The sequence below is a fragment of the Miniopterus natalensis genome, chromosome 8, assembly GCF_054644295.1.
Source record: "Miniopterus natalensis isolate mMinNat1 chromosome 8, mMinNat1.hap1, whole genome shotgun sequence".
Lineage (NCBI taxonomy): Eukaryota > Metazoa > Chordata > Mammalia > Chiroptera > Miniopteridae > Miniopterus > Miniopterus natalensis.
The window spans coordinates 1412489-1431673 of record NC_142088.1 but is presented as its reverse complement, the minus strand read 5'-3'; the positions used below and the strand labels follow the sequence as shown (position 1 = coordinate 1431673).

General features: G+C 60.6%; 1 protein-coding gene across 1 annotated transcript; it reads left to right on the top strand.

Moving 5' to 3' along the window:
* The first annotated feature begins 7141 nt into the window (after positions 1-7141).
* Positions 7142-17449, top strand: ASB1 (ankyrin repeat and SOCS box containing 1). The gene is made up of 6 exons (XM_087819959.1): positions 7142-7190; positions 8398-8407; positions 8502-9191; positions 11346-11648; positions 15701-16086; positions 17263-17449. The coding sequence occupies exons 1-6, from the start codon at positions 7142-7144 to the stop codon at positions 17388-17390; spliced, it is 1566 nt and encodes a 521-aa protein (XP_087676085.1). The 3' UTR covers positions 17391-17449.
* The last annotated feature ends 1736 nt before the right edge of the window (positions 17450-19185 follow it).

The following is a 19185-nucleotide window of genomic DNA, read 5'->3' as shown; positions in this document are numbered from 1 at the left end:
CCCTGGAGACCTCGTCTCGTAACTGGGGGTTCGTCCTTCCTTCTGAAATCACCTCCTTCCTTTAGCAGCTCCTTCCAGTTGTGTTTCGAGTCCCCAGGCCCCTATAAAGGCCGCTGTGCTGAATCGGGGGGGTGCGGGGGGGCTGGGAGGGCGCCGGGAAGGGGTGCTGACGGCTTTCTGAGGGACTACACCTGTCGCCCTTTCTGACAAAATAGCCACTTGAGGTTACAGCTCCTCCAGGCTCCGTTTTCTTTCTTCTTTGTTGTTAATCTTCACCTGAGGGTATTTTTCCCATTGATTTTTAGAGTGGAAGGGAGGGGGGAGGGGGGAGAGAGAGAGAAACATCGATGTGAGAGAGACACATGGATTGGTTCGGGGCAGGGATCAAGCCTGCAGCCCAGGTCTGCCCTTGAGCAGGAACTGAACCCCGATCCTCCGGTGCGCAGGCCGACGCTCTGACCGCTGAGCCGCACCGGCCGGGCCTCAGGCCACCACAGCGCCACGTCCCGGCCGTCGGCAGCCTCTGGGGAAGGCCATCTTCGTAGAAGGTGTGCGGGAAGTTGGATTAAACGGAACAGGCTTCCTAGAGGAAACACAGTCCCGCTGCTGCTAATGTCGCTTTTATGGACATTTCCCCGAGAAATATTTCTCTCTGGAAAAGTAAATCCACAGGATGCAGTTAAACCCTTGGTGTGTGTGTTGGCCTGGGTGCCTCGTAAGGGCTTCAGCGACCAGGCCTCAAACAGGAATGAAGGCTGGCTCTGTTCACGTCCGGCAGCAGTGGTCTTTATTACCTGCAGCCCAGGGCGCTCATTCCGCCACTGTGGGCTCCGAGGCAGCCTCTCCTCACGCCTGGGCCTGGCCCAGCGTGGCCCCTGCCTCGGGGAACCGCAGCGGGGTTGGCACTGGGTCCCCTGCGTAAAGGCAACCGTCTCAACTTCGGTCTGTGGTTGAATGGCATGTGTTATGGTTATGACTTCGGAGAAAGTAAAATTCATCTTCTCTTCAAACATTAGAAAAATTACTATATTATTATTTTTATTGACTCTAGAGAGAAGGGGGGAGAGAGAGAAACATAGATCGGTTGCTTCCTGCAGGTGCCCCAGCTGGGGATCGAACCCACAACCTGGTATGTGCACTGACCTGGAACCGAACCTGTCACCTTTTTGGTGTAGGGGGTGACGCCCAACCAACGGAGCCACCCGGCCTGGGCTGGTAAAGCAAGTGCTTCTGAGCCGCCCGGCTCCGAGGAGCGCGTGGCTGTGCCGTCTTCTCTCATCTTCTTCCTGTTTCCTTTTAGCTCCTTCTTTTGGGGAACTAACCCCTCCCTCACTCCAGGCCCTGGCGGAGGGCACAGGGATGGGGCTTCACCAGCAGGGCCGTCCAGGTATTTCCTGGGAGCGATATGTGACGTGGGTGAGAGACGGTTTGTTCTGCGACGGCCGAGCTAGGAGCTTGAAGGCCGGCGGTGATGCTCACAGTGGGGGCTGCACACCAGAGGAAAGCAAGTCTGTGGATGGACGAGACCTCGGGCCAGACTTTGAGCTCCTGGGTCCAACTGTGCCTGAAGACCATCCCATCTTGGACATCCCTGCTCTGTAGATGTGTTGGTGGGTGTGATGGCTCAATTTTATCTCAGTTTGGCTAGGCCAGGGTGCCCAGTTATTTGGTCAAACACTAGCCTAGATGTGGCTGTGAAGCTAGTTTGTAAGTGGGATTAATATCTAAATTGAGGGTATTGCCCTCAACAATCTGGGTGGGCCTTACCCAGTCAGTCGAAGGCTTTAAGGGCATAAACAGGCTACCCTGAGAAAAAGGAAGTCGGCTTCAGGTCTGCAATGTAAACACCTGTCAAGTTTCCAGATTTTGGACTCAAGACGATAACATCAGCTCTTGTCGAGTTTCCAGCCTGGGTTTTGGGCTGCCAGCCTTCCCAGTCACATGGGCCAATTCCTTAAAATAAGTCTCTTTAATTAAGGTACGTCCACTGTTATAGACACAATGCTATTGCACACTGGATAGACTACAGTAGAGTGTAAACAGAACTTTATATGCCCTGGGAAACCAAAAACGCCATGTGACTCACTCCATTGTGATACTTGATTTATTGCTGTGGTCTGGAACCAAACCCGAAGTGTCTCCGAGGTCTGCCTGCGCAGACCTTAATTTTTAAAAACTCTATAGTTGCCCTGGCCGGTTTGCTTCAGTGGTTAGAGCCTTGGCCCAAGGACAGAAGGGTCCCAGGTTTGATTCTGGCCAAGGGCATGCACCTTGGTTGCAGGCCCCATCCCTGGCCCCGGTTGGGGTGCGTGTGGGAGGCAACCAATCGATGGGTCTCTCTCACATCGATGTTTCTCTCTCTCTCCCCGCTTCCTCTCTCTCTAAAATCAATAAAAACATATTTTTAAAAAAACTTTACTGCTAAAAAATGCTAACCATCACCTGAGTATTGTTAAAACATGAAAACCATGACCTGAGACTTCAGCGATTGTTGATTTTTTTTGCTGCTGGAGGGTCTTGCCTCGATGTTGATGAAAATGCAATGTCTTTGAAGCCCACTAAAGCGAAACACACTAAAACAAGGTCTGTGTTCAGCCTTGGGGTCCAGGCTTCCAGCAGGGGCTGCTGGCCAGAGGAACCTGACCGTGGCCGCCTGGCTGGCCAGGGCCCTGTCCCCAGAACGGGAACTGAGAGATCCATGGCGGAGGTGGACGTCTGAGCTGATGGTCACGACAGTCAGGTTGGAGTCTCTGACCCGGTGGGACCAATGGTCAGTCACAGGGGCGGGGGCAGAAGCTCAGAGACATCAAGGGAAGGCCATGTGCAGGGAGGGGCGGGCAGGGACAGGCGGAGATGCTGGTGAGCTGAGAGAGACAGACGGACAGAGGGGTGCTGAAGAGAGAGAGAGCGAAGTTCAGGGGAACAGTGAGACAGAGACGGGGTAACAGGGAGAGGTCAGCAGAGAGAGAGGGAGAGGAAGGCCGAGACCCTTAATTACATCTGCAGAACCCCTTTTCCCAAATAAGATTGCAGAGGTTAGGAGGGGGACGTGTCTGATTGGGGACCATCCACCCCCCTTACGCGCACTGTAAGCTCACCTTGCACCCTGGACCTGGCCCAGTGCCCGGAGGAGGCGGCAGCTGAGCAACTTCATTGCTTGTTCAGTGATAAGCCCTGGCGTCTCTGGTGAGAGAATCTCTAAACGCCCGTGTGACCGAGGTGGCTTTCCAGGAACTAGGTGTCTGCTGGGGCAGATAGGACAGGACGCCCGGGGCAGTGAGTCAGGAGAGAGGCGTCTCCCGGAGCCAGAGGGGTGGAGTCTGGCGAGGAGCCCAGTGCCCAGCGGGGGGAGGGGGGGGAGGACGACACTGGGGAGGCCTCTGGCGAGCTGCCCCTCCCGGGGCTGGGGTGCTGGAATGGAGGGGCCCACGCCGTCCTCAGAGGCTCTGGCCAGGGCGGGCGGCTCCTTGGTGTTGACCCTGCTTCTCCCCCAGCGGGGGCAGCGAAGGGAGGCGGGCTCCCTCCCGGGGATGGAGTGTGGGAGGAGGTGGGCCTGGCCGGTTTAGCCTCTGGCTGACCCTCTCAGCAAAGGTCACCACCCTGGGCACGAGCAGCGGTGATTCAGATGCGCATTCTGTCCTGAGGCTCTCTCACTGGAAGCACGTGGCACTTGTCCAGTCCCTGGGGCTCCTGACTGCTCCTTTCTAGGGCAGACGCCTCTGCGGGTCCCGGCTCCCGCCCAGGCTGAGGGAGGCAGGCCCGCAGACCAGGGCCGGTCAAAATATGTCCAGGGCAAGGCCAGAGCGCAGCTGCCCTTGGTTCGTGGCCTCCCCTGGGCAAACCTAAAGGATGCCCCCATCCCGCCTCAGAGGCCAAGGGCGGAAGAGGAGTGGGGTGGGCTGGGGCAAAGGAGAGGAGGGAGGCCCCAGTGCCGGCCCAGAGGGGCCGCCTGTTTCCCGCCCTGCAGGGTGGCCCTCGGGTGCCCCATTCCCGGAGCTGGGCTGTGGGGGGTCCTGCTGCCAGCAGCACCAGCACCTCAAGCTCAGGGCTGGGGTCCTCCCCACACGCAGCCGTGAGGCTCAGGCTTCCAGCCACCCGCGCTCCTGGGGTGTTGGCGGAGGAGGCCCTGGCCCCCTGCAGTGGGGAGGGAACCGGGTGGGACCAGTGGCTGGTTAATATGAGGAGCCCTGGCCCCTTCCCAGAGCTCCTGAGCCAGAAAACGATTGTTAAACATTTTTGCTATAAAAATTATGTTTAACAAGCACCACTGTAGCTAAATCTCTCACACATCTGATGATCTCCTTAAAATAAATGCTTAGAGAGGAATTTCTAATTAAGGGTTAGGAACATTTTATGCCAAGCTCTGCTCCAGAAACATCGGGCTAGACTCTAAGGAGGAGTCATCAGGGGATACTTGGCATTTTATTTGGGGGACATGGGTGAGTGGGTTGCTACGGAGAGGCTGAGCTGTCACATGGCAACAGGATTCGGAGTGTGTGTGTGATATTAGGGTGGGAGTAGGTGATAGGGGTGGGGGGTGGGCAAATGCGAGGGTGCTGCTGGGACTTGGAGGGGGCAGAGACAGATCTCACTTTGCTTGAGGTGGTGCTCACCCTGTCTGTCCAGGGCTGGAGCAGGTGGCACACCCAGGGTGCCCAGGGCTGTGTTGGCGTGGGCACATTGCTGTTGGCTGCAGGTCACGTGATCCAAATGAGGTCCACCTGCAGTATTCACTGGGCAGCCGTTTGTTGGGGGGCTGTTGGGCTTAAAGGACCCAGAGGAAGTGGGACGGGACCCAGGACAGAAAGTGAGGTTCGAGGGGCTGCAGGGCTGGACCATCTGGGGTTTGCCACTGTGTGCTTTGGGCTCGGCACGGAGCCCCCTGACTTTGGGGTCCTGAACAGTGGGGTAAGGGTTAGCACCGTGTCCGGCACCTGCTGGTGTTGAGAGTACAGCGGGCATTTTGGAAGAGGGGGTGGGGATGTCGTGGACCCGCTGGAGCCTCAGGTCCTTCTCCAGGAGACAGGGTCCCCAGGGCAACATCAGAGCCAGGCCCAGGCACGGTGACCCCTGGTCAGGCCACTGAACCCCTCGGTGCAAAGGCGCAGCTGAAGCTGGTGGGGACGGGCTCTCAACCTGTCCGCAGGTGAAATCACCTGGGAGCCTCAAAAAATCTCCACGTCCAGGCCACAGCCCAGACCCGCGGCTCTCGGGTGGTGGTGGGTGGGACCAGGCTTCCTCTCTTGTAAGGTGGTAATGCATACGTATATTCACACTGCAGTGCAACCAACCTCCAGAACTTTACCTCCTTCCCACCCGACACTGTCCCTTAAACAACCCCTCACTGCCCCACCCCAGGCCCCCAGCCTTCTGCTGCCTCTTTGAATTTTTTTTTCTTTTTTTTACAAGAGACCATTTATTTGGTAAATCACAGAGATAAAAGAAGTAACTCCTAGAGAAAGGGGCTTAGGAAATGAGTTATAGACGCTAAGGAAGGGCCCTTGGAGCTTGGGAGTGAGGAAGGTAATGGAAGGTGCCTGGGGGGCAGGGGCAGGAATGGGAAGGAAAAGGGGGAGGGGGAGCGCTAAGGTTTTAAGGGAGGAGATTTTAGGGGGGTCTCAGGGGAAGATCTAACAGAATATTCAGCAGCTTTCCAGGTGTGTCCTTCCAGGGCCTGGGTCTCCCCTGATTGATTTGTGGGCAGCAGGGCGGGGGAGGCCGTCATTCAAGGCAGCTGGTCCTGAGGTCGGCTGTGGCTGGTTTTGTTGCTTTTCTGGGCCTGGATCTGAAACCCAACTGAGGCCTAGATGCTATTTCTAGGGAGGAAAGGTCAGAAGTTCTGTCTCTATGAATTTGACGACATTAGGAACATCATATGCGGGGACTCAAGCAGCATTGTTTTGTGTGTCTGGCTTATTTCCCTCGGCACGATGACCTCAGGGTCCATCCACGTTGCAGCCTGTGTCAGAACGCCCTTCCTTTTCAAGGCCGAGTAATATTCCCCTGCAGGGACAGACCACATCCATTTGTTTATCCCTTTATCCGCGATGGGCGCCTGGGCTGTCTGCAGGCTCGCAGGGTTTGCGCGCAGCCGGGCGGAGGCCGGCAGGCTGGGTGCCCTGGCCCCCCGCCCGCAGCGCGTGGGCGTCACCGGGCCTCGAGCCAAGGGTGCTCTCTGCGGTTATCGAGCCCAAACAGCGGTTCGGGAAGCCGCCCTCCCCGAACCCCGCCGGCCCGCCGAGGCCGCAGCGCGGTGCCGCCGGGTGCGGGGCCGTCCCCGCACCACGCACCAGTCTTCGCGGCGCCCTGACTCCCGCCTCTCCCGCTGCTGCAGCCCCAGGGCCGGCGGGCACACGCCCAGCTGCGGGGGCCCCGCGTTTCCCCCTTCGCCTCCCGCACTCGGAACGGCTCTCCCGTCCCGCGCGCCCCCTGCGTCGGCTGAGGCCTCTCTAGCCGCGTGGGGGGCGCGGGAGGAACCCCCGCTTAAGCCCCGACTCAGCGCACCGGCAGTGGCCGCAGTCCGAGGGAGGAATTCGGGGCCACAGTCGTCGGATACGCTCCTGGGAGCGCAGCGCTGCGGTCAGCCCGCAGCAAGGCCGGGAGGCCCGCACCTTCGCGCCCGCGCGCTCGGGGCCGCATCGAGCCCAGGCTGAGCGCGGGGCGCAGACGGGCCGGGCCCCGCTGCCCCGAGGGGGTCTCCTCCCGCCCGCGCCCCCGGGACCACCCCCAGAGGCGGCTCCGATCGGCCCCCGGGCCCTCCCGAGGCCCCGCCCACGCCCCGCCCCCGGGCCGGTGGCCACGCCCCTTCCGTGGGGGGACCCGCCCCGACCCGCCGGAGCTCCCAGGGCCCGGCGAGCTCGGCCCCGCCCCCACCCGTGGCCCCGCCCCCGTCCCGGCCCCGGCCCCGCCCCCGCGAGCGTGTTTTCCCAGAGTCCTCTGCGTGTTTTGCGGGGAGAGCGCAGGACCGCGGGGCCGTCGGCGCGCTCGCCCGGGTCGGGAAGCAGGCGGGGCGCGGGGCCCCGGAAGCCGCTGCCCCGGAGCGAGGCCCCGCCCGCGGCGCCGGAAGTGGTGGCGGACGCGCAGGGTCCGGCCGGCGGGCGCGGGGCCGGGCTGCGGGCGGACGGCCGAGGTCGGAGCGCTCATGGCGGAGGGCGGCGGCCACGACGGGCGGGCCGGGCTGGGGCCCGCAGGTAACGTGCGCGCCGCTCCCGGTCCCCAGGGAACTCGCCTTTCTAACCGCGGGCCCGTTAGGACCCGACCCCGACCCGGGACGGGGCCGCCTCCCCGCGCCGAGGGCACCGGCAGGAGAGCCCGAGGCCGGCCCTCGGGGGCCGGTGCCCGTTTCTCCATCGTCCCGCAGACGGACGCGACCACCCTGCGCCCTGGTTGCGCAGCGGGTCCCGGGGCGCTTGCCCCCCGCGGAGGAGGCAGCCCTGGCGCACGCCCTCCACCCCAAATAGCCACCGGACGTAGGGTCTCCCCTGAATTTCCTGCCGCGCGGATGTTGGGGGGCAGCGCGTGGCTCGCAGGTGTCGGGACAGGCCCCCGCGTCCGCGGGATCCCCTCCGCGCCTGTCGCCTGAGTTCGCCCTGGGTGCCCGCTGCTTTCACTGCTCTGGACTCGACAGGCTCGTGTGTGGCTTTGGAGAGAGACCCCTCCAGGGAGCTTAGGGGGCCCCAGTAATACAGCAAGAAGCCTGTGACTCTTAAGCGAGCCGTGGTTTGAGGTACAGCGTTCACTTGGCGGCCTGCAAGTGGCACTTTGTCACCGTCCCTCCCTCCTTCCAGCTCAGTGAGGACCCAGCTGGCTGGGCCTGGCTGGAGGGACACCCAGGGAACATGCATAAGTCAGAAGAGGGCCTTCCGTCCAGGGCTTTGGTCGGTGTGCCGTTGACCCCTGGACAGCCAGGACCTCAGGGGCTGGAACGGGCCTCACGTGAGAGGGAGGGGTGCACTGGGAGGTGTCCAGGTGGGAGAAGCGGGGGACCGCCGGCTGCTTCCCAGCCGAGGAGTCTCCGGAGGAAAGGCCGGCCCTGCCCTACATTCGGGGTCTCTGTGTCCGCGCGGTTCGGTTCGGTTCTGTTCTGTTCTGTTCTGTTCTGTTCTGCGTGCTGCAGGCCTGGGGTGGAGGCGCCCACAGGGATGTCCAGTTGGTGCTTAAGTGCTCCGTGGGGTTGTCCGTAGAGAAGCTGATCAGAAAAACACCAACTTGAAGTTACCCTTGGGCCTGGGCCTGCGGCTGGGGAAGGGGAGGCCGCCTTGAGCTGGGCCAGGTAGCGGGTTGAAATGAGGCCAGCAAGGCAGGCCCAGGGGAGAGCTGGCAAGCAACACCCCGGCCCCCCCTTGGCTGTCAGCCTTCCCCCTACACGGCCTGAATCGCACCCGCTCCCGCTTTCAGCTTGTTTACTGTATGGGGTGGAATCGGGGTGACTGGAGTGCAGGGCTGGGCGGCAGCCCCAGCGGGGTCCCTGACGCCGGCCTTCTGCCGCAGGTCTGATTGAGTGACCCTCACGTTTGGGAACCCTTGCTGCGCGCCCTGCCGCCTGTGGTCTTTTGTGTTAAGACCAGTGGACTGTCCATCCTGGAGGGCAGGGAAGCCCATCACCCCCACGGTGCTGGGCTCGGGGCTTGTGTACAGAAGGCCCTCAAAAGAGACTCGACTCGAATAGAAGGATCACCTCCCGCACTGAAGGTGTGCCGTGGGGGGCGTGCTCCACAGCCGCGCTCGGCCACTCGGGACTGGAGTGCAGGCCGCCCGAGGCCCGCGGTCCTCCAGCCTGGCTGTGTCACTGTTTACAAAACTCTTGTCTCAGTAGGCTCACCGCCCCCCGCCCCGCCCACGTTTTTAAAATTGTTGCTCTTGTCAGGTTTGGTGTCAGGAACTGCTAGTTTTATTAAGAGACACTTTCTGTATTTTTCTGTGCTCTGCAAGTTTCTGGAGCACGGGAACGATTTATTCTCGAGGGGGAGGGGTTGCTGCCGATGGCGCCTCCTTTTGGTCGGCGTGGAAGGCTCCCCGGAGCTGAGAGGAGCCCCTCTCTTCAGTGCAGGTCCTAATCTGAAGGAGTGGCTGAGGGAGCAGTTCTGTGACCACCCGCTGGAGCACTGCGAGGACACCAGGCTCCATGACGCTGCCTACGTGGGGGACCTCCAGACCCTCCGGAGCCTGCTGCAGGAGGAGAGCTACCGCAGGTGGGCCTGCAGGAGCGGGGCTCGCAGCCCGGGGGGGAGCGCGGTCTGGCTCGCAGGGGAAGAGCCTGATGCTGTCCTGTTTAAGAGGTCAGGGAAGAAGGCGCGGGGCCAGCATGGTCAGACTCCTGTGGAGGTGGCCAGATACTGAGGGCAGGGAGGCCTGAGTTCAAGTCCAGCTCTGTCCTTTGACCTTTACGTTTTCTGGCAACTCCTGGCCTCTGGGTGCCAGCTTCCTTGGTGCTCCTCCCGAGGCAGCACTGCCCCTTTGACGGTCTCTGTGGCTCTTTGTGCCAAGCCGTGTACAAGAACTTGCCTCCCTTGTGTATTGTCTCCCGGTTATGCCCGGGGTCCAGCCCTCACGATGGACCACGCGTGGCATCATTCCTGGTGTGCTCCTCCCTGGCTTCTCAGGTCCTCAGTCATCTGCCTCCAGGGCCTGGGGCAGCTGACTCATCCCCGGGCATGGGCTGGTGCTGTTTATCATTCGAGTGTTGATAGTGCCCTGCCTGTTGCCCCTCAGAGCCTCCAGTCCCTCCGAAGCGGCCCTCCCCTCCCAGCGGTGGAGTCTTGCTGTCACCACCCCCCCCCCACCTGGGACGCCGGGGAGCTCAGCCCTTCTCTCTGGGCTGTTCTGTGGCTGCTGTGTGCCGAAGACCGAGTCCTAGCTGGATTCGAAACTCCGCAGCCTGAACTCCACGTGGCGTTTTTTCCGTGTGTCCGTTTCCCGGTCAGGGCTGGGGTGGCAGTGAGTTGAGAGAGGAGATGCCGGCGTGTGGATACGGCACCTACTGCCACCTTTGTGGGTAGTTCTCCAAAGAGGGTTTCTGCCTGGCCGGTGGCGCGGTTGGTTGGAGCTTTGTCCATCTACCGAAAGTCCGTGATTTCCATTCATTCCCGGTCAGGGTGCCTGCGGGAGGCAACCAGTCGAAGTTTCTGTGTCTTTCCCCCTGTTACTCTCGCTAAAGTCAATGAAAATGTCTCCTTGGGTGAGAGTTAGACGGGTTTCTAACGCTACAGAAATAGGTCTCCTTCTGCTCTTCCGCGTAACGTCTTAGCTCTACGTCCTCCCAGCAGACGCCAGTATTGAAAAAGGCTCTAAATGTCCAGGGGATCGTCACAGACGGCAGGGGCGTTACACGCAGATACTCACTGTCAGTGACTCAGCCCAAAGCAAACCTTAAATTTGCTGATTTGCCAGTAGAATAAAAATGCAGAATACAGCAGAGTCCAGCCGGGTCTTAGACCAGGGTTTTTCTGTTGTTTTTCCAAGTGCCAATTCCTTCTTTCTATACCCGGGCACAGGGACTCTCCTGTTTGTTGACGATATTCTTGTTGCTATGATGATATTTTGGTTGCTTTGTGTTTCTTTGGTGATGAGGCCTTGGACGTTCCTGGCCCCTTGGACATTCCTGGGCCCCGTGGCCAGTGGCAGCTAATTCCCAGCTGAGGGAGGAGGCTGGGCCACCGCGCGTTTCTGGGTCACTGCTCCCATGGGCTGGACCCCGAGCTGTGCTCGCTGCTTCGGGAACTTGAGGTGCACTGGGCCTCGGCTGGGGACTTGGAGGGCCTGTGGGCCGCCCGCTGTGGCATCCTGGACAGGGAGCCCTGGTCTGATGGTCACTTCCGAGGAGAGCTGTCTGCACAGGCTCCCTCCGCGGCTGCTGAGCAGGCCCCACTGGCCTTGGGGCCCCTGCAAGCTGGTGTTTGCTGTGTCAGATCCGAGGGAGCACAGTGGCCACCTGGTCCCAGGGAGGATACCGGGGCCCAGGGTGTGGTCAGCTTTAGGCCTGCACTGGAGAGGGGCCTGGAGGCCTGGCCCGGACCCAGGGAATGCTGTCCTCGGTGCTGCCGTCTCCAGGGCAGACCCTCCCCTCGGAGTAGCCGATGTTCCCCGGTGCTCATCTGTGTGCCTGGGCCTTGGCTTTCTTCTGTAGAATGGGCTCCTCGTTGCCATCCTGCCAGGGGCCCGGGCCCAGCAGGGGAACGTGAGAGGCAGTCGTACAGCGGGCCCCGGGCAGCGCCGGGGAAGCACCGGCTCTGTTCCAGCAGCTGCCCTCCTGCTTGCCCCCCACTCCGCTTCCCAGCCTCGGCGTGAGGGGAGGCGGGGCGGCTTGTCAGCCCCCCTCACTGCCTGGCCCCTGTGCTCTCTCTCAGCCGCATCAACGAGAAGTCGGTCTGGTGCTGTGGCTGGCTCCCCTGCACCCCGCTGCGCATCGCGGCCACCGCCGGCCACGGGAACTGCGTGGACTTCCTCATCAGGAAGGGGGCCGAGGTGGACCTGGTGGACGTGAAGGGGCAGACGGCCCTGTACGTGGCCGTGGTGAACGGGCACCTGGAGAGCGCCCAGATCCTCCTGGAGGCCGGGGCTGACCCCAACGGAAGCCGGCACCACCGCAGCACCCCCGTCTACCACGCCTCGCGGGTGGGCAGGGCCGACATCCTGAAGGCCCTCATCAGGTCAGTCCCGCCGGCCGGCGCCAGGCCCCTGAGGGCCACCGCGGGAGCGGCCGCCGCGGCCTCGCGCGTCCTGTTCTGTGTCTGCCTGTTTTTCTCTGTCGGTCAGGCTTCTCGGAGGGTCTGTTTTGTTGGTTTTTTTAAAGAGCCACTTCTTGGCTTTGTCGGTTCTCTTCACTGATTGCTGTTTTTAATCTAGTTTTCTATTTCCCTTAACTTTATTTTTTTCATCTTTTGAGTTGCTCGTCCACTATTTTCCTGATTAGTAATGTGATTATTCAGGTTAATAATTACTGTTGCCCGTAACTTTGGCCACACGCCCTAAGCTTTGCCCTCATTTTTGAACAGGTGCAGCCGAAGTCGATTCCTCCTTTGCTCTTAGAGTTGCGGAGAGAGTTTCATCCGATTTCATTGCATTGCGCTCAGATGATATAGACCATCTAGTACCCATTTTGGGGATTCCTGGAGTTAAAAAATGCCTTTTTGTTAACGTCAGGCTACATTTGTTGTGGGCGCTGGTCCCTGCCCGTGGGCATTGCGTCTGTGTCGCTGGCGGCCTCAGCCGCGTCCTCGGAGTCCCGCTCTCTACGCGTTTAACCACCGGCTCTGCCCAAGCTGCAGAAACTCTGGGCGTCTGGTCTGCGGGGCTTCGCTTCCCTGGTGTCTCGTGGTGTTTGCTGCCTGCGCTTGGGTGCTGACTGAGCTCTCGAAAGTTCCCGCTTGTTGATTTTGTTCATTGTCAAAACAGAGGGTTTATTGAACGAAAAGCCCGTTGGTTTCACCGGGGGCAGCTTTAACCTTGCACCTGCAGGGGCTGTGGGCGTTCTCTGGGGCTCACCTTGGTTGTCTGCCTGCCCGGGCTCTTTGTTTCTAAGGCAGTGAATAGCCTCTGTTAGGCCTGTTTCTTAACTGCTCCTTTGTTTTGTGTCTTTGGTCCGTGACCTGTGCTTCACTTGCTCCCTCTGTCCTGGTGTTTTCATGGTCTGTGGTCTCATTTTCATTGTACTGGTGGTTACCTTTGTTCTTATTTGAGCCAGATTGCACTTTCATTTTCCGTGTCTCCAGTGACTTCCTTCCACCAGAGATGCCCCTTTCCCTCCCCCCCTCCCTCCCTCTGAGGGCGGCCGAGTGGGTGTGGGAAGCCGGCTGCCAGTGTCCACGGGCCGGGCGGGGCTCCACTGTGACAGGGGCAGCGGGTGGTTCCAGGAGCAGGGACAGGGCATCCCCCTCGCCCGGCACAGAACATGGTTTTGAAATCAGGAACCGAAAATGTGTTTATTCCATCAAAAGGCCTTATGTACTAAGTGGCATTGAGATTGGCGTTTGGGAAGGAAAATGGGGTGTTGTGGCTGCTCCGTCAGCGGGTGACAGGCTGTGCAGCCCTTTCGCCTTCCCTTTGAGGGTTTCTGGCCTGATAATCTAGGCCCCACACCTTTGCATCTCGGAGAACGTAAGTCATTGACTTGAAAGTGTTTTGAGTAGGATCCATCAGTAAATTTCATCAGAGATCCCTCCGGGCCCGCCAGCCGTCCCGACGCACAGCTGCTTTGACCTAAGTGCGGGCCTGGCTCCCAGAGGTGCCCGCGGGGCTCTGTGGGGAAAGGTCATGAAGGCACCTGGTTCCTCCCTGGAGCCCGGGCGCGGCTCTCACAGCGAGTCGAGCACACGTGCCTCCCCGGTGGGAGTTCGATGTCCTGAGTGATGGGTCATTGGCTTGGGAAACGGGAGTGAGGTGGTTGGCCCCTGATGGACAGTGATCGGGACACGCCTGCTGCCCGCCGTTTCCCGGGCGGGGCTCTCCCGGTGGGCGGGTGGAGTGTCCTGCCAGGGGCCTCGTCCCGCACTGAACGCGTCCTGGGCGCAGGCTTGGTTTCCCTGCCTGCAGCAGGTACGCTGATTTATGGGGCTGTCCCGGCGCTTCCCTGCCAGGGATATTAAAAGCAGTAGGGAATTTTGGAAAATATTCAGGATTAAAATTAACTGGCTCTCATCCAGTATGTTTTTATGAGGGGATGCCGGGCTGTCTTTCCCACAGCTCAGCTAATACCACATTGTCATAGTGCCCAAAATTACACACACTTTGGGAAACAAGCTCCTCGAATGAGGGAAATAATAACCAGCGCTTGAAGCCTCCCTCCCCTTCCCTTGGTCGATTGTGTGAAATGGAAGTTTCTGCGTTTGTTGTGCGTGAGGTCGGGGAGAGTGGGGCGGGGGGGGGGGGGGGGGGGGGGGACGGGCGACGGGGGACACACGCCTGCCCGGGTGGTGCCTGACGGTGCCACACGGTGGCGCCCGCGGGGAAGCCGAAGGTCCGTAGCCCACAGGTCCCCAGAGAGGCTCCCAGGGCCGGTGGCTGTGACCCGCGCGATTGTGAGGACAGAGCTTGGGAGGCGCGGCAGGAAGGCCGAGGCCGCAGGTGCCGGCGCCTGGTGTTTGCTGAGCAGGGCAGGTGCCGATGGCACCAGCTGGGGCACAGTAGGGCTCAAGTGTTCCTTTTTGCTTTCGATTTTTAGGGATTGCTCTTTATTTAAGAATGTGTTTTACAGCACACACGGGTGGGCAGAAGTAGGCTTACAGTTCTAATACAAAGAATTAATAAACAATTAACATGTAGTAACCGGAGAATAAACTGTTTCCTGTGCTCATAACTGCAGACCCGCTTCTGCCCACCCGCATGTTTACGTGGTTTAAAGTCCAGTCTGTAGATCACAGCGCAGCTGACCCTCGACAAGCGGGGGTAGTTAGGGGCGCGGCTCCTGTGCGGGCTGAGACCGCGTGTAACTTCTGGAGCCTCCAAAACCTAACTGCAGCCGTCCCTCGGCGTCCCCAGGGTGACCCCCAGGCCCCGCAGGCACCAGCGCTCTCAGATGCCGAGGCCCCTTATCTACAATGGCTTAGAGCCTGGGTGCCTCAGGCCTCACTCCGAGACCCCGCGGGTCGCAGTGCTGCCTTCACGGCGCTGCCTGGTGCCGTGGGTGCGGAGCCCAGGGCGCGGAGCGGGGTGCGTGTTGAGAAGAGCCCGAGTGTGAGGGGCCCGTGCAGTTGGCCCCACCGTCGGGGCAGACCTCGGACACGCGCTCTGAGTTCCTGCTCGGCTGACTCACTCTAACATTTTCTTCGCCTCCTGAGCGTCTTTCCCGCTGTGGCTTGTGGCTGTTTGTGCGAAGGCTGCTGTTCACAACTGGCCGCCTCGCCTCGCGGCGTCTGGCCGCACCTGCGCAATCCCGCGGGCTCCCCAGGCAGGCCGTCCTCTGAAAGCAGGGCCCTGCCTCTTCCTTAACCAGCTCCTCCATCTCTCGCCCTCGGCACCAGCCCCTGACAGGCCCCCAGAACGAGGGCGGGAGGTGGCTGAGGGAGGCCCCGCGCCCACGGGAACGTCCCGGAGCGTCTGACCTCTGGGTGGGAAGTGTTTTCATCGTGTGGAGGAAACGCCCACCGCTTACTGTCTCACCGTGTTTTTAAGTGTGCGTAACTGTGCCTTCTCCTGCCTCTGCAGAGTCGTGATTTCCCCTCGGTTCTCTGAAGCTGGTGGGGTGTGAACAGGGCTTCTAACATCGGAGCTGCCTGCAGCCTTGCAGGGGCCCTGCGAGGGCTGGTATTTGGTTTCTTAGTGTGTTTGGGTTCATTCTGCCGACGCTTTATTGAAGCTGCCTTGATGCTCAGAAGTGAAATTAGTTGGTAGGTTTTCTCGATGGTGTGGCCTTCATCAGGTTTGGGGATTGTTTTGGTGACCTCATGAGATACGTGTGGAAGTTTCCCTTCTTTCGATAGTTTAAGTAGCGGTGGGATTGTTGGGTCTTTAAAGCTTTGAAAGAATTCCCTCGAGAATTTGTGAGTGGGTTACAGGCTCCTGACTGCTGCTCGCCTGCTGAAAGTAGCGAGACTGCTGTGATCTGTGGCCCCTGGTGCTCACAGGGGCTCACGGGGTTTGGGTCCGTCTCCTTGGGGTGCTCGTGGGTTTCAGGCCCGTCTCCTCAGGGTACTCGGTCTGGGCCTGTGTCCTAGGGTGGGCCGGAATCTGCGAGGTCTGACCGCCGCCCCGTGTCTCCCTGCAGGTACGGGGCCGATGTTGACATCAACCACCACGTGTTCCCTGACGTCCGGCCCCCCTTTTCCCGGCGCCTCACCTCCCTGGTGGTCTGTCCCCTGTACATCAGCGCTGCCTACCACAACCTCCAGTGCTTCAGGCTGCTGCTGCAGGCGGGTGCGAACCCCGACTTCAACTGCAACGGGCCCGTCAACACGCAGGGCCTCTGCAGGGGCTCCCCGGGGTGCGTCATGGACGCCGTGCTGCGCCATGGCTGCGAAGCGGCCTTCGTGAGTCTGCTCGTGGAGTTCGGAGCCAACCTGAACCTGGTGAAGTGGGAGTCCCTGGGCCCCGAGTCCAGAGGCAGGAGGAAGGTGGACCCCGAGGCTCTGCAGGTCTTCAAGGAGGCCAGAAGTAAGGCCCGAGCTCAGCTGCCTGCAGCCTGTGTGGGTCACTTGAATGAACCAAGTCGTAGCAGTTTGAAAAAACAGAACCTCTGACTGAGCCCTGGGCCGGAATCTCCCCTTAGGGCCAGGAGTTTCCAGACCGGCCTTCTCCGTAGGATCCCTGGGTGCTGCACCCGGAGCTCACAGCAGGAAATCCAAAAGTACATCTTCTCAGAGCTCCTAAAGTTATATTCTCTTTGCTCCTTTTCTGTGCTTTGTGACCTCAAATTCACTTCTATTTGGTTTTTTATTTTATTTTTTATTTTTCGAGATAGAGGAAGGGAGAGAGAGAAATATCCATGTGAGAGTGTAACATTGGTCGGCTGCCTCCTGGGGATCAAGCCCACAACCTGGGCATGTGCCCCGAATGGAATCCACCCCCCCCCCCGTACACGGGACGATGCCCGACCAGCTGAGCCACACCGGCCAGGGCTCTATTTGATTTTTAAATGTTTGCCTTAAACAAACTGCAAGCCCATCTCCTGGGGTCCCCCACTTCCCTTTGGTTGGGATTGTTTGATAGTCTAAATTTTGTTAGAATAAGTCCGTAGTTTGCATATTTAGGCATAAAGATTTTGCTATTAATACATCGACAGCCAGAGTCCGCAGTTGGTGGGCCAGGTCCTGTCAGAGGCTCTGGGGCTTGGGATTAATCTCAAGCGTCCTGTGCAGGCCGCTGTGCCCTCTGTCATCCGCCCGCCCTGTTGCCGCCCGAGTCCTGGGTGTCTGCCTGACAGCTGCCCCCGCCTCCCGGGGCCGTGAGCTCGCTGTGCGTGGCTGTGGGAGTCCCTGGGGCGGCCAGTGCCACCCGCTCCCGGGGCGCCCGGGGACCTGACGGAGGGCCGGCTGGGGCTGCTCTGATAGGATGGGGTGCCTCTGCGCTCGTCGCTCCCAGAAGCCACGGGGCTGGAGAGCCGGGTGAAGGACACCCGAGGGCGGGCGGACAGTTTTGCTCCGGGTCAGAAAAGCCACGTCTCCGCCGCGTGCAACGGGCACGAACGCAGGCAGCTCCGTTCTGTCAGAACAGCCCGGCCGGCTCGCCCCCTCTCCTTGAAGGTGGGGCGCTGCAGCGGCGAGCCCTGCGCCGTCTCCTCACGCTCAGGGGAGGCATTAACCCCCCTCTCTGCTTCCTCCCGGCCTCCAGGTGTCCCCAGGGCCCTGCTGCACCTGTGCCGCGTGGCCGTGCGGAGAGCGCTGGGCAAGCACCGCCTGCACCTGATCCCCTCGCTGCCGCTGCCGGAGCCCATCCAGAGGTTCCTGCTGCACGAGTAGGCCGGCCGCGGGCGTGGAGGAGGCTGCGCGGACGGACCCGCCGCCCCGGGCCGGCCTGTCGGCGGGCAGACGGCCGCACTCCCCGGGCCGCGACCCCGTCTCGGGAGCCTGGGCGGCGGCCGAGCGGCTCACACAGGACTTCGCGTGGCCCCCTGGGGTCTGCTTGGATCTTCAGTAGCAGATGAACGGCCCGGGAGTCGTGGGGGGGCTGCGCCGGCCCCAGCGCCCGAGCTGCGCTTCTGCCCGTGGTTTCACCTCTCAGTTCCGTGCTCGATGCACCCTCCTGGTACCCAACGAAAGGGAAGTTTTTGGTGCAAAGCACCTGCGAATCTCCGGTCCGTGAGCTCGCTGGTTTCCCCCGCTCCTGGGCCGCTCGCGTGCGGTGCGCCCGCCCTTCCTCGCCAGCGCTGCGTTCTCCTTGTCGCGAGCAGTGTGTTGTCTTCAGGGCTGGCTTCCCGGCCGCGAGGACTGGCTGTGGCATCTCCAAGTCAGCACCCGCGTTTGTTTGAAATCAGAAGAGGTGGCGCTTGAGCGCCCAGTGCTGTCCCTTTCTGGCACCCGACCGCCGGTGCTGTGCCACGGGTCCCGGCTTCTCTGCCATGCTGCTCGGGGAGCTTGCAGACACCAAGTGGCTTCCGGAGCCCATGCCGAGCTCGCCTGGAGGCGGCTGCCTGCGTGGACCGGGCTGCGGGCAGCGGTCACTGCCGGGCAGCGGGAGAGACACCCGCACCGTCGCCTCAGCCCCTCCCTGTGCACCAGCGTGGACACCTCGTCCTGTGGGCGCGCCTGGCGCTCAGCTGCTGGTCCAGCGGACAGCACACCCGGGGTTGTGCCTGCCCCTCTCTGTTTGGGACCTGCTGTCCTGGGACTTGCTCCTAGAACCTAAGAGCGTGGATGGGGCGAGGTCTCGTCTCCCCTGGCCTGTCGGGGGTGGCGGGGGAGAGGTGAGCCGGTTGTCATCTGTCACCTGGGGCCGTGGGCGGGGCTCCCTCTCACACCCGCGCTGCCAGCTGTGTGGCTGTGTTGGCAGCTGGGCCAGTGGCTGCCACTCCAGGTGCTGCTCTTCCCAGGGAAACCGCACCTGCTAATTTGAGGCCTCAGGACGGTCGTGTCGATCCATGAGGATCTGACCTTTAGACATGTTCAGAGATGGACGGATGTCAGATCTGTTTGCTTTTCTGTAATAAGAGAAATGTGATTTGTAATAATTGAACTAATGACACGGGTTTATTTAATCACTAGCATCATGATGTGTTTTAGCCGACCTGACAGGCAGTCCTGTCCTGGCTCCTGTGGCTTGAGGATGGACACCAGGCCTGCCTAGCGTCATGGGCGGGCTCCGTGCTGGGGAGCCAGCCCCCCATGTGTGTTCGGGTGTCAGGGCCGGGGTCACTGCAGGCTCCTGCTGTTACCAGATGGCGGGGGTGGGGGTGGGGCAGCATTGATACCTCTGAGATTTCAGCTTCGTCACCCAGGTGGGGCGTGGAAGGAATTCCCACACCACCCGCGTCACGTGGCTGTGCCTTTACCTGTTGTCTATTTATATATTTATTTATTTATTATTTACTTATGCGGCTTTGTTCCCGAAAAGTGTGTAAGGCAGCGATGCTCTGGTGTGATCTCTGCTCTGACATTTGGCAGGTGTTGGTGTGTACTTGCTAAGCAGGCACTTTTTTGTTTTTAACCCTCACCTGAGGATATTTTTTCCATTGCTTTTCAGAGGGAGTAGAAGGGGGGGGGGGAGAGAGAGAGAAAGTGAGAGAGACAGATAGACAGACATCCATGTGAGGGATCC

Bases quoted from the DNA above. Each gene is read 5' to 3' on its own strand.
- ASB1 (XM_087819959.1), top strand. From the start codon at position 7,142: ATGGCGGAGGGCGGCGGCCACGACGGGCGGGCCGGGCTGGGGCCCGCA. The intron at 9,192-11,345 runs GTGGGCCTGCAG...GCTCTCTCTCAG, and splicing joins CAGGAGGAGAGCTACCGCAG to CCGCATCAACGAGAAGTCGG. The intron at 11,649-15,700 runs GTCAGTCCCGCC...GTCTCCCTGCAG, and splicing joins ATCCTGAAGGCCCTCATCAG to GTACGGGGCCGATGTTGACA.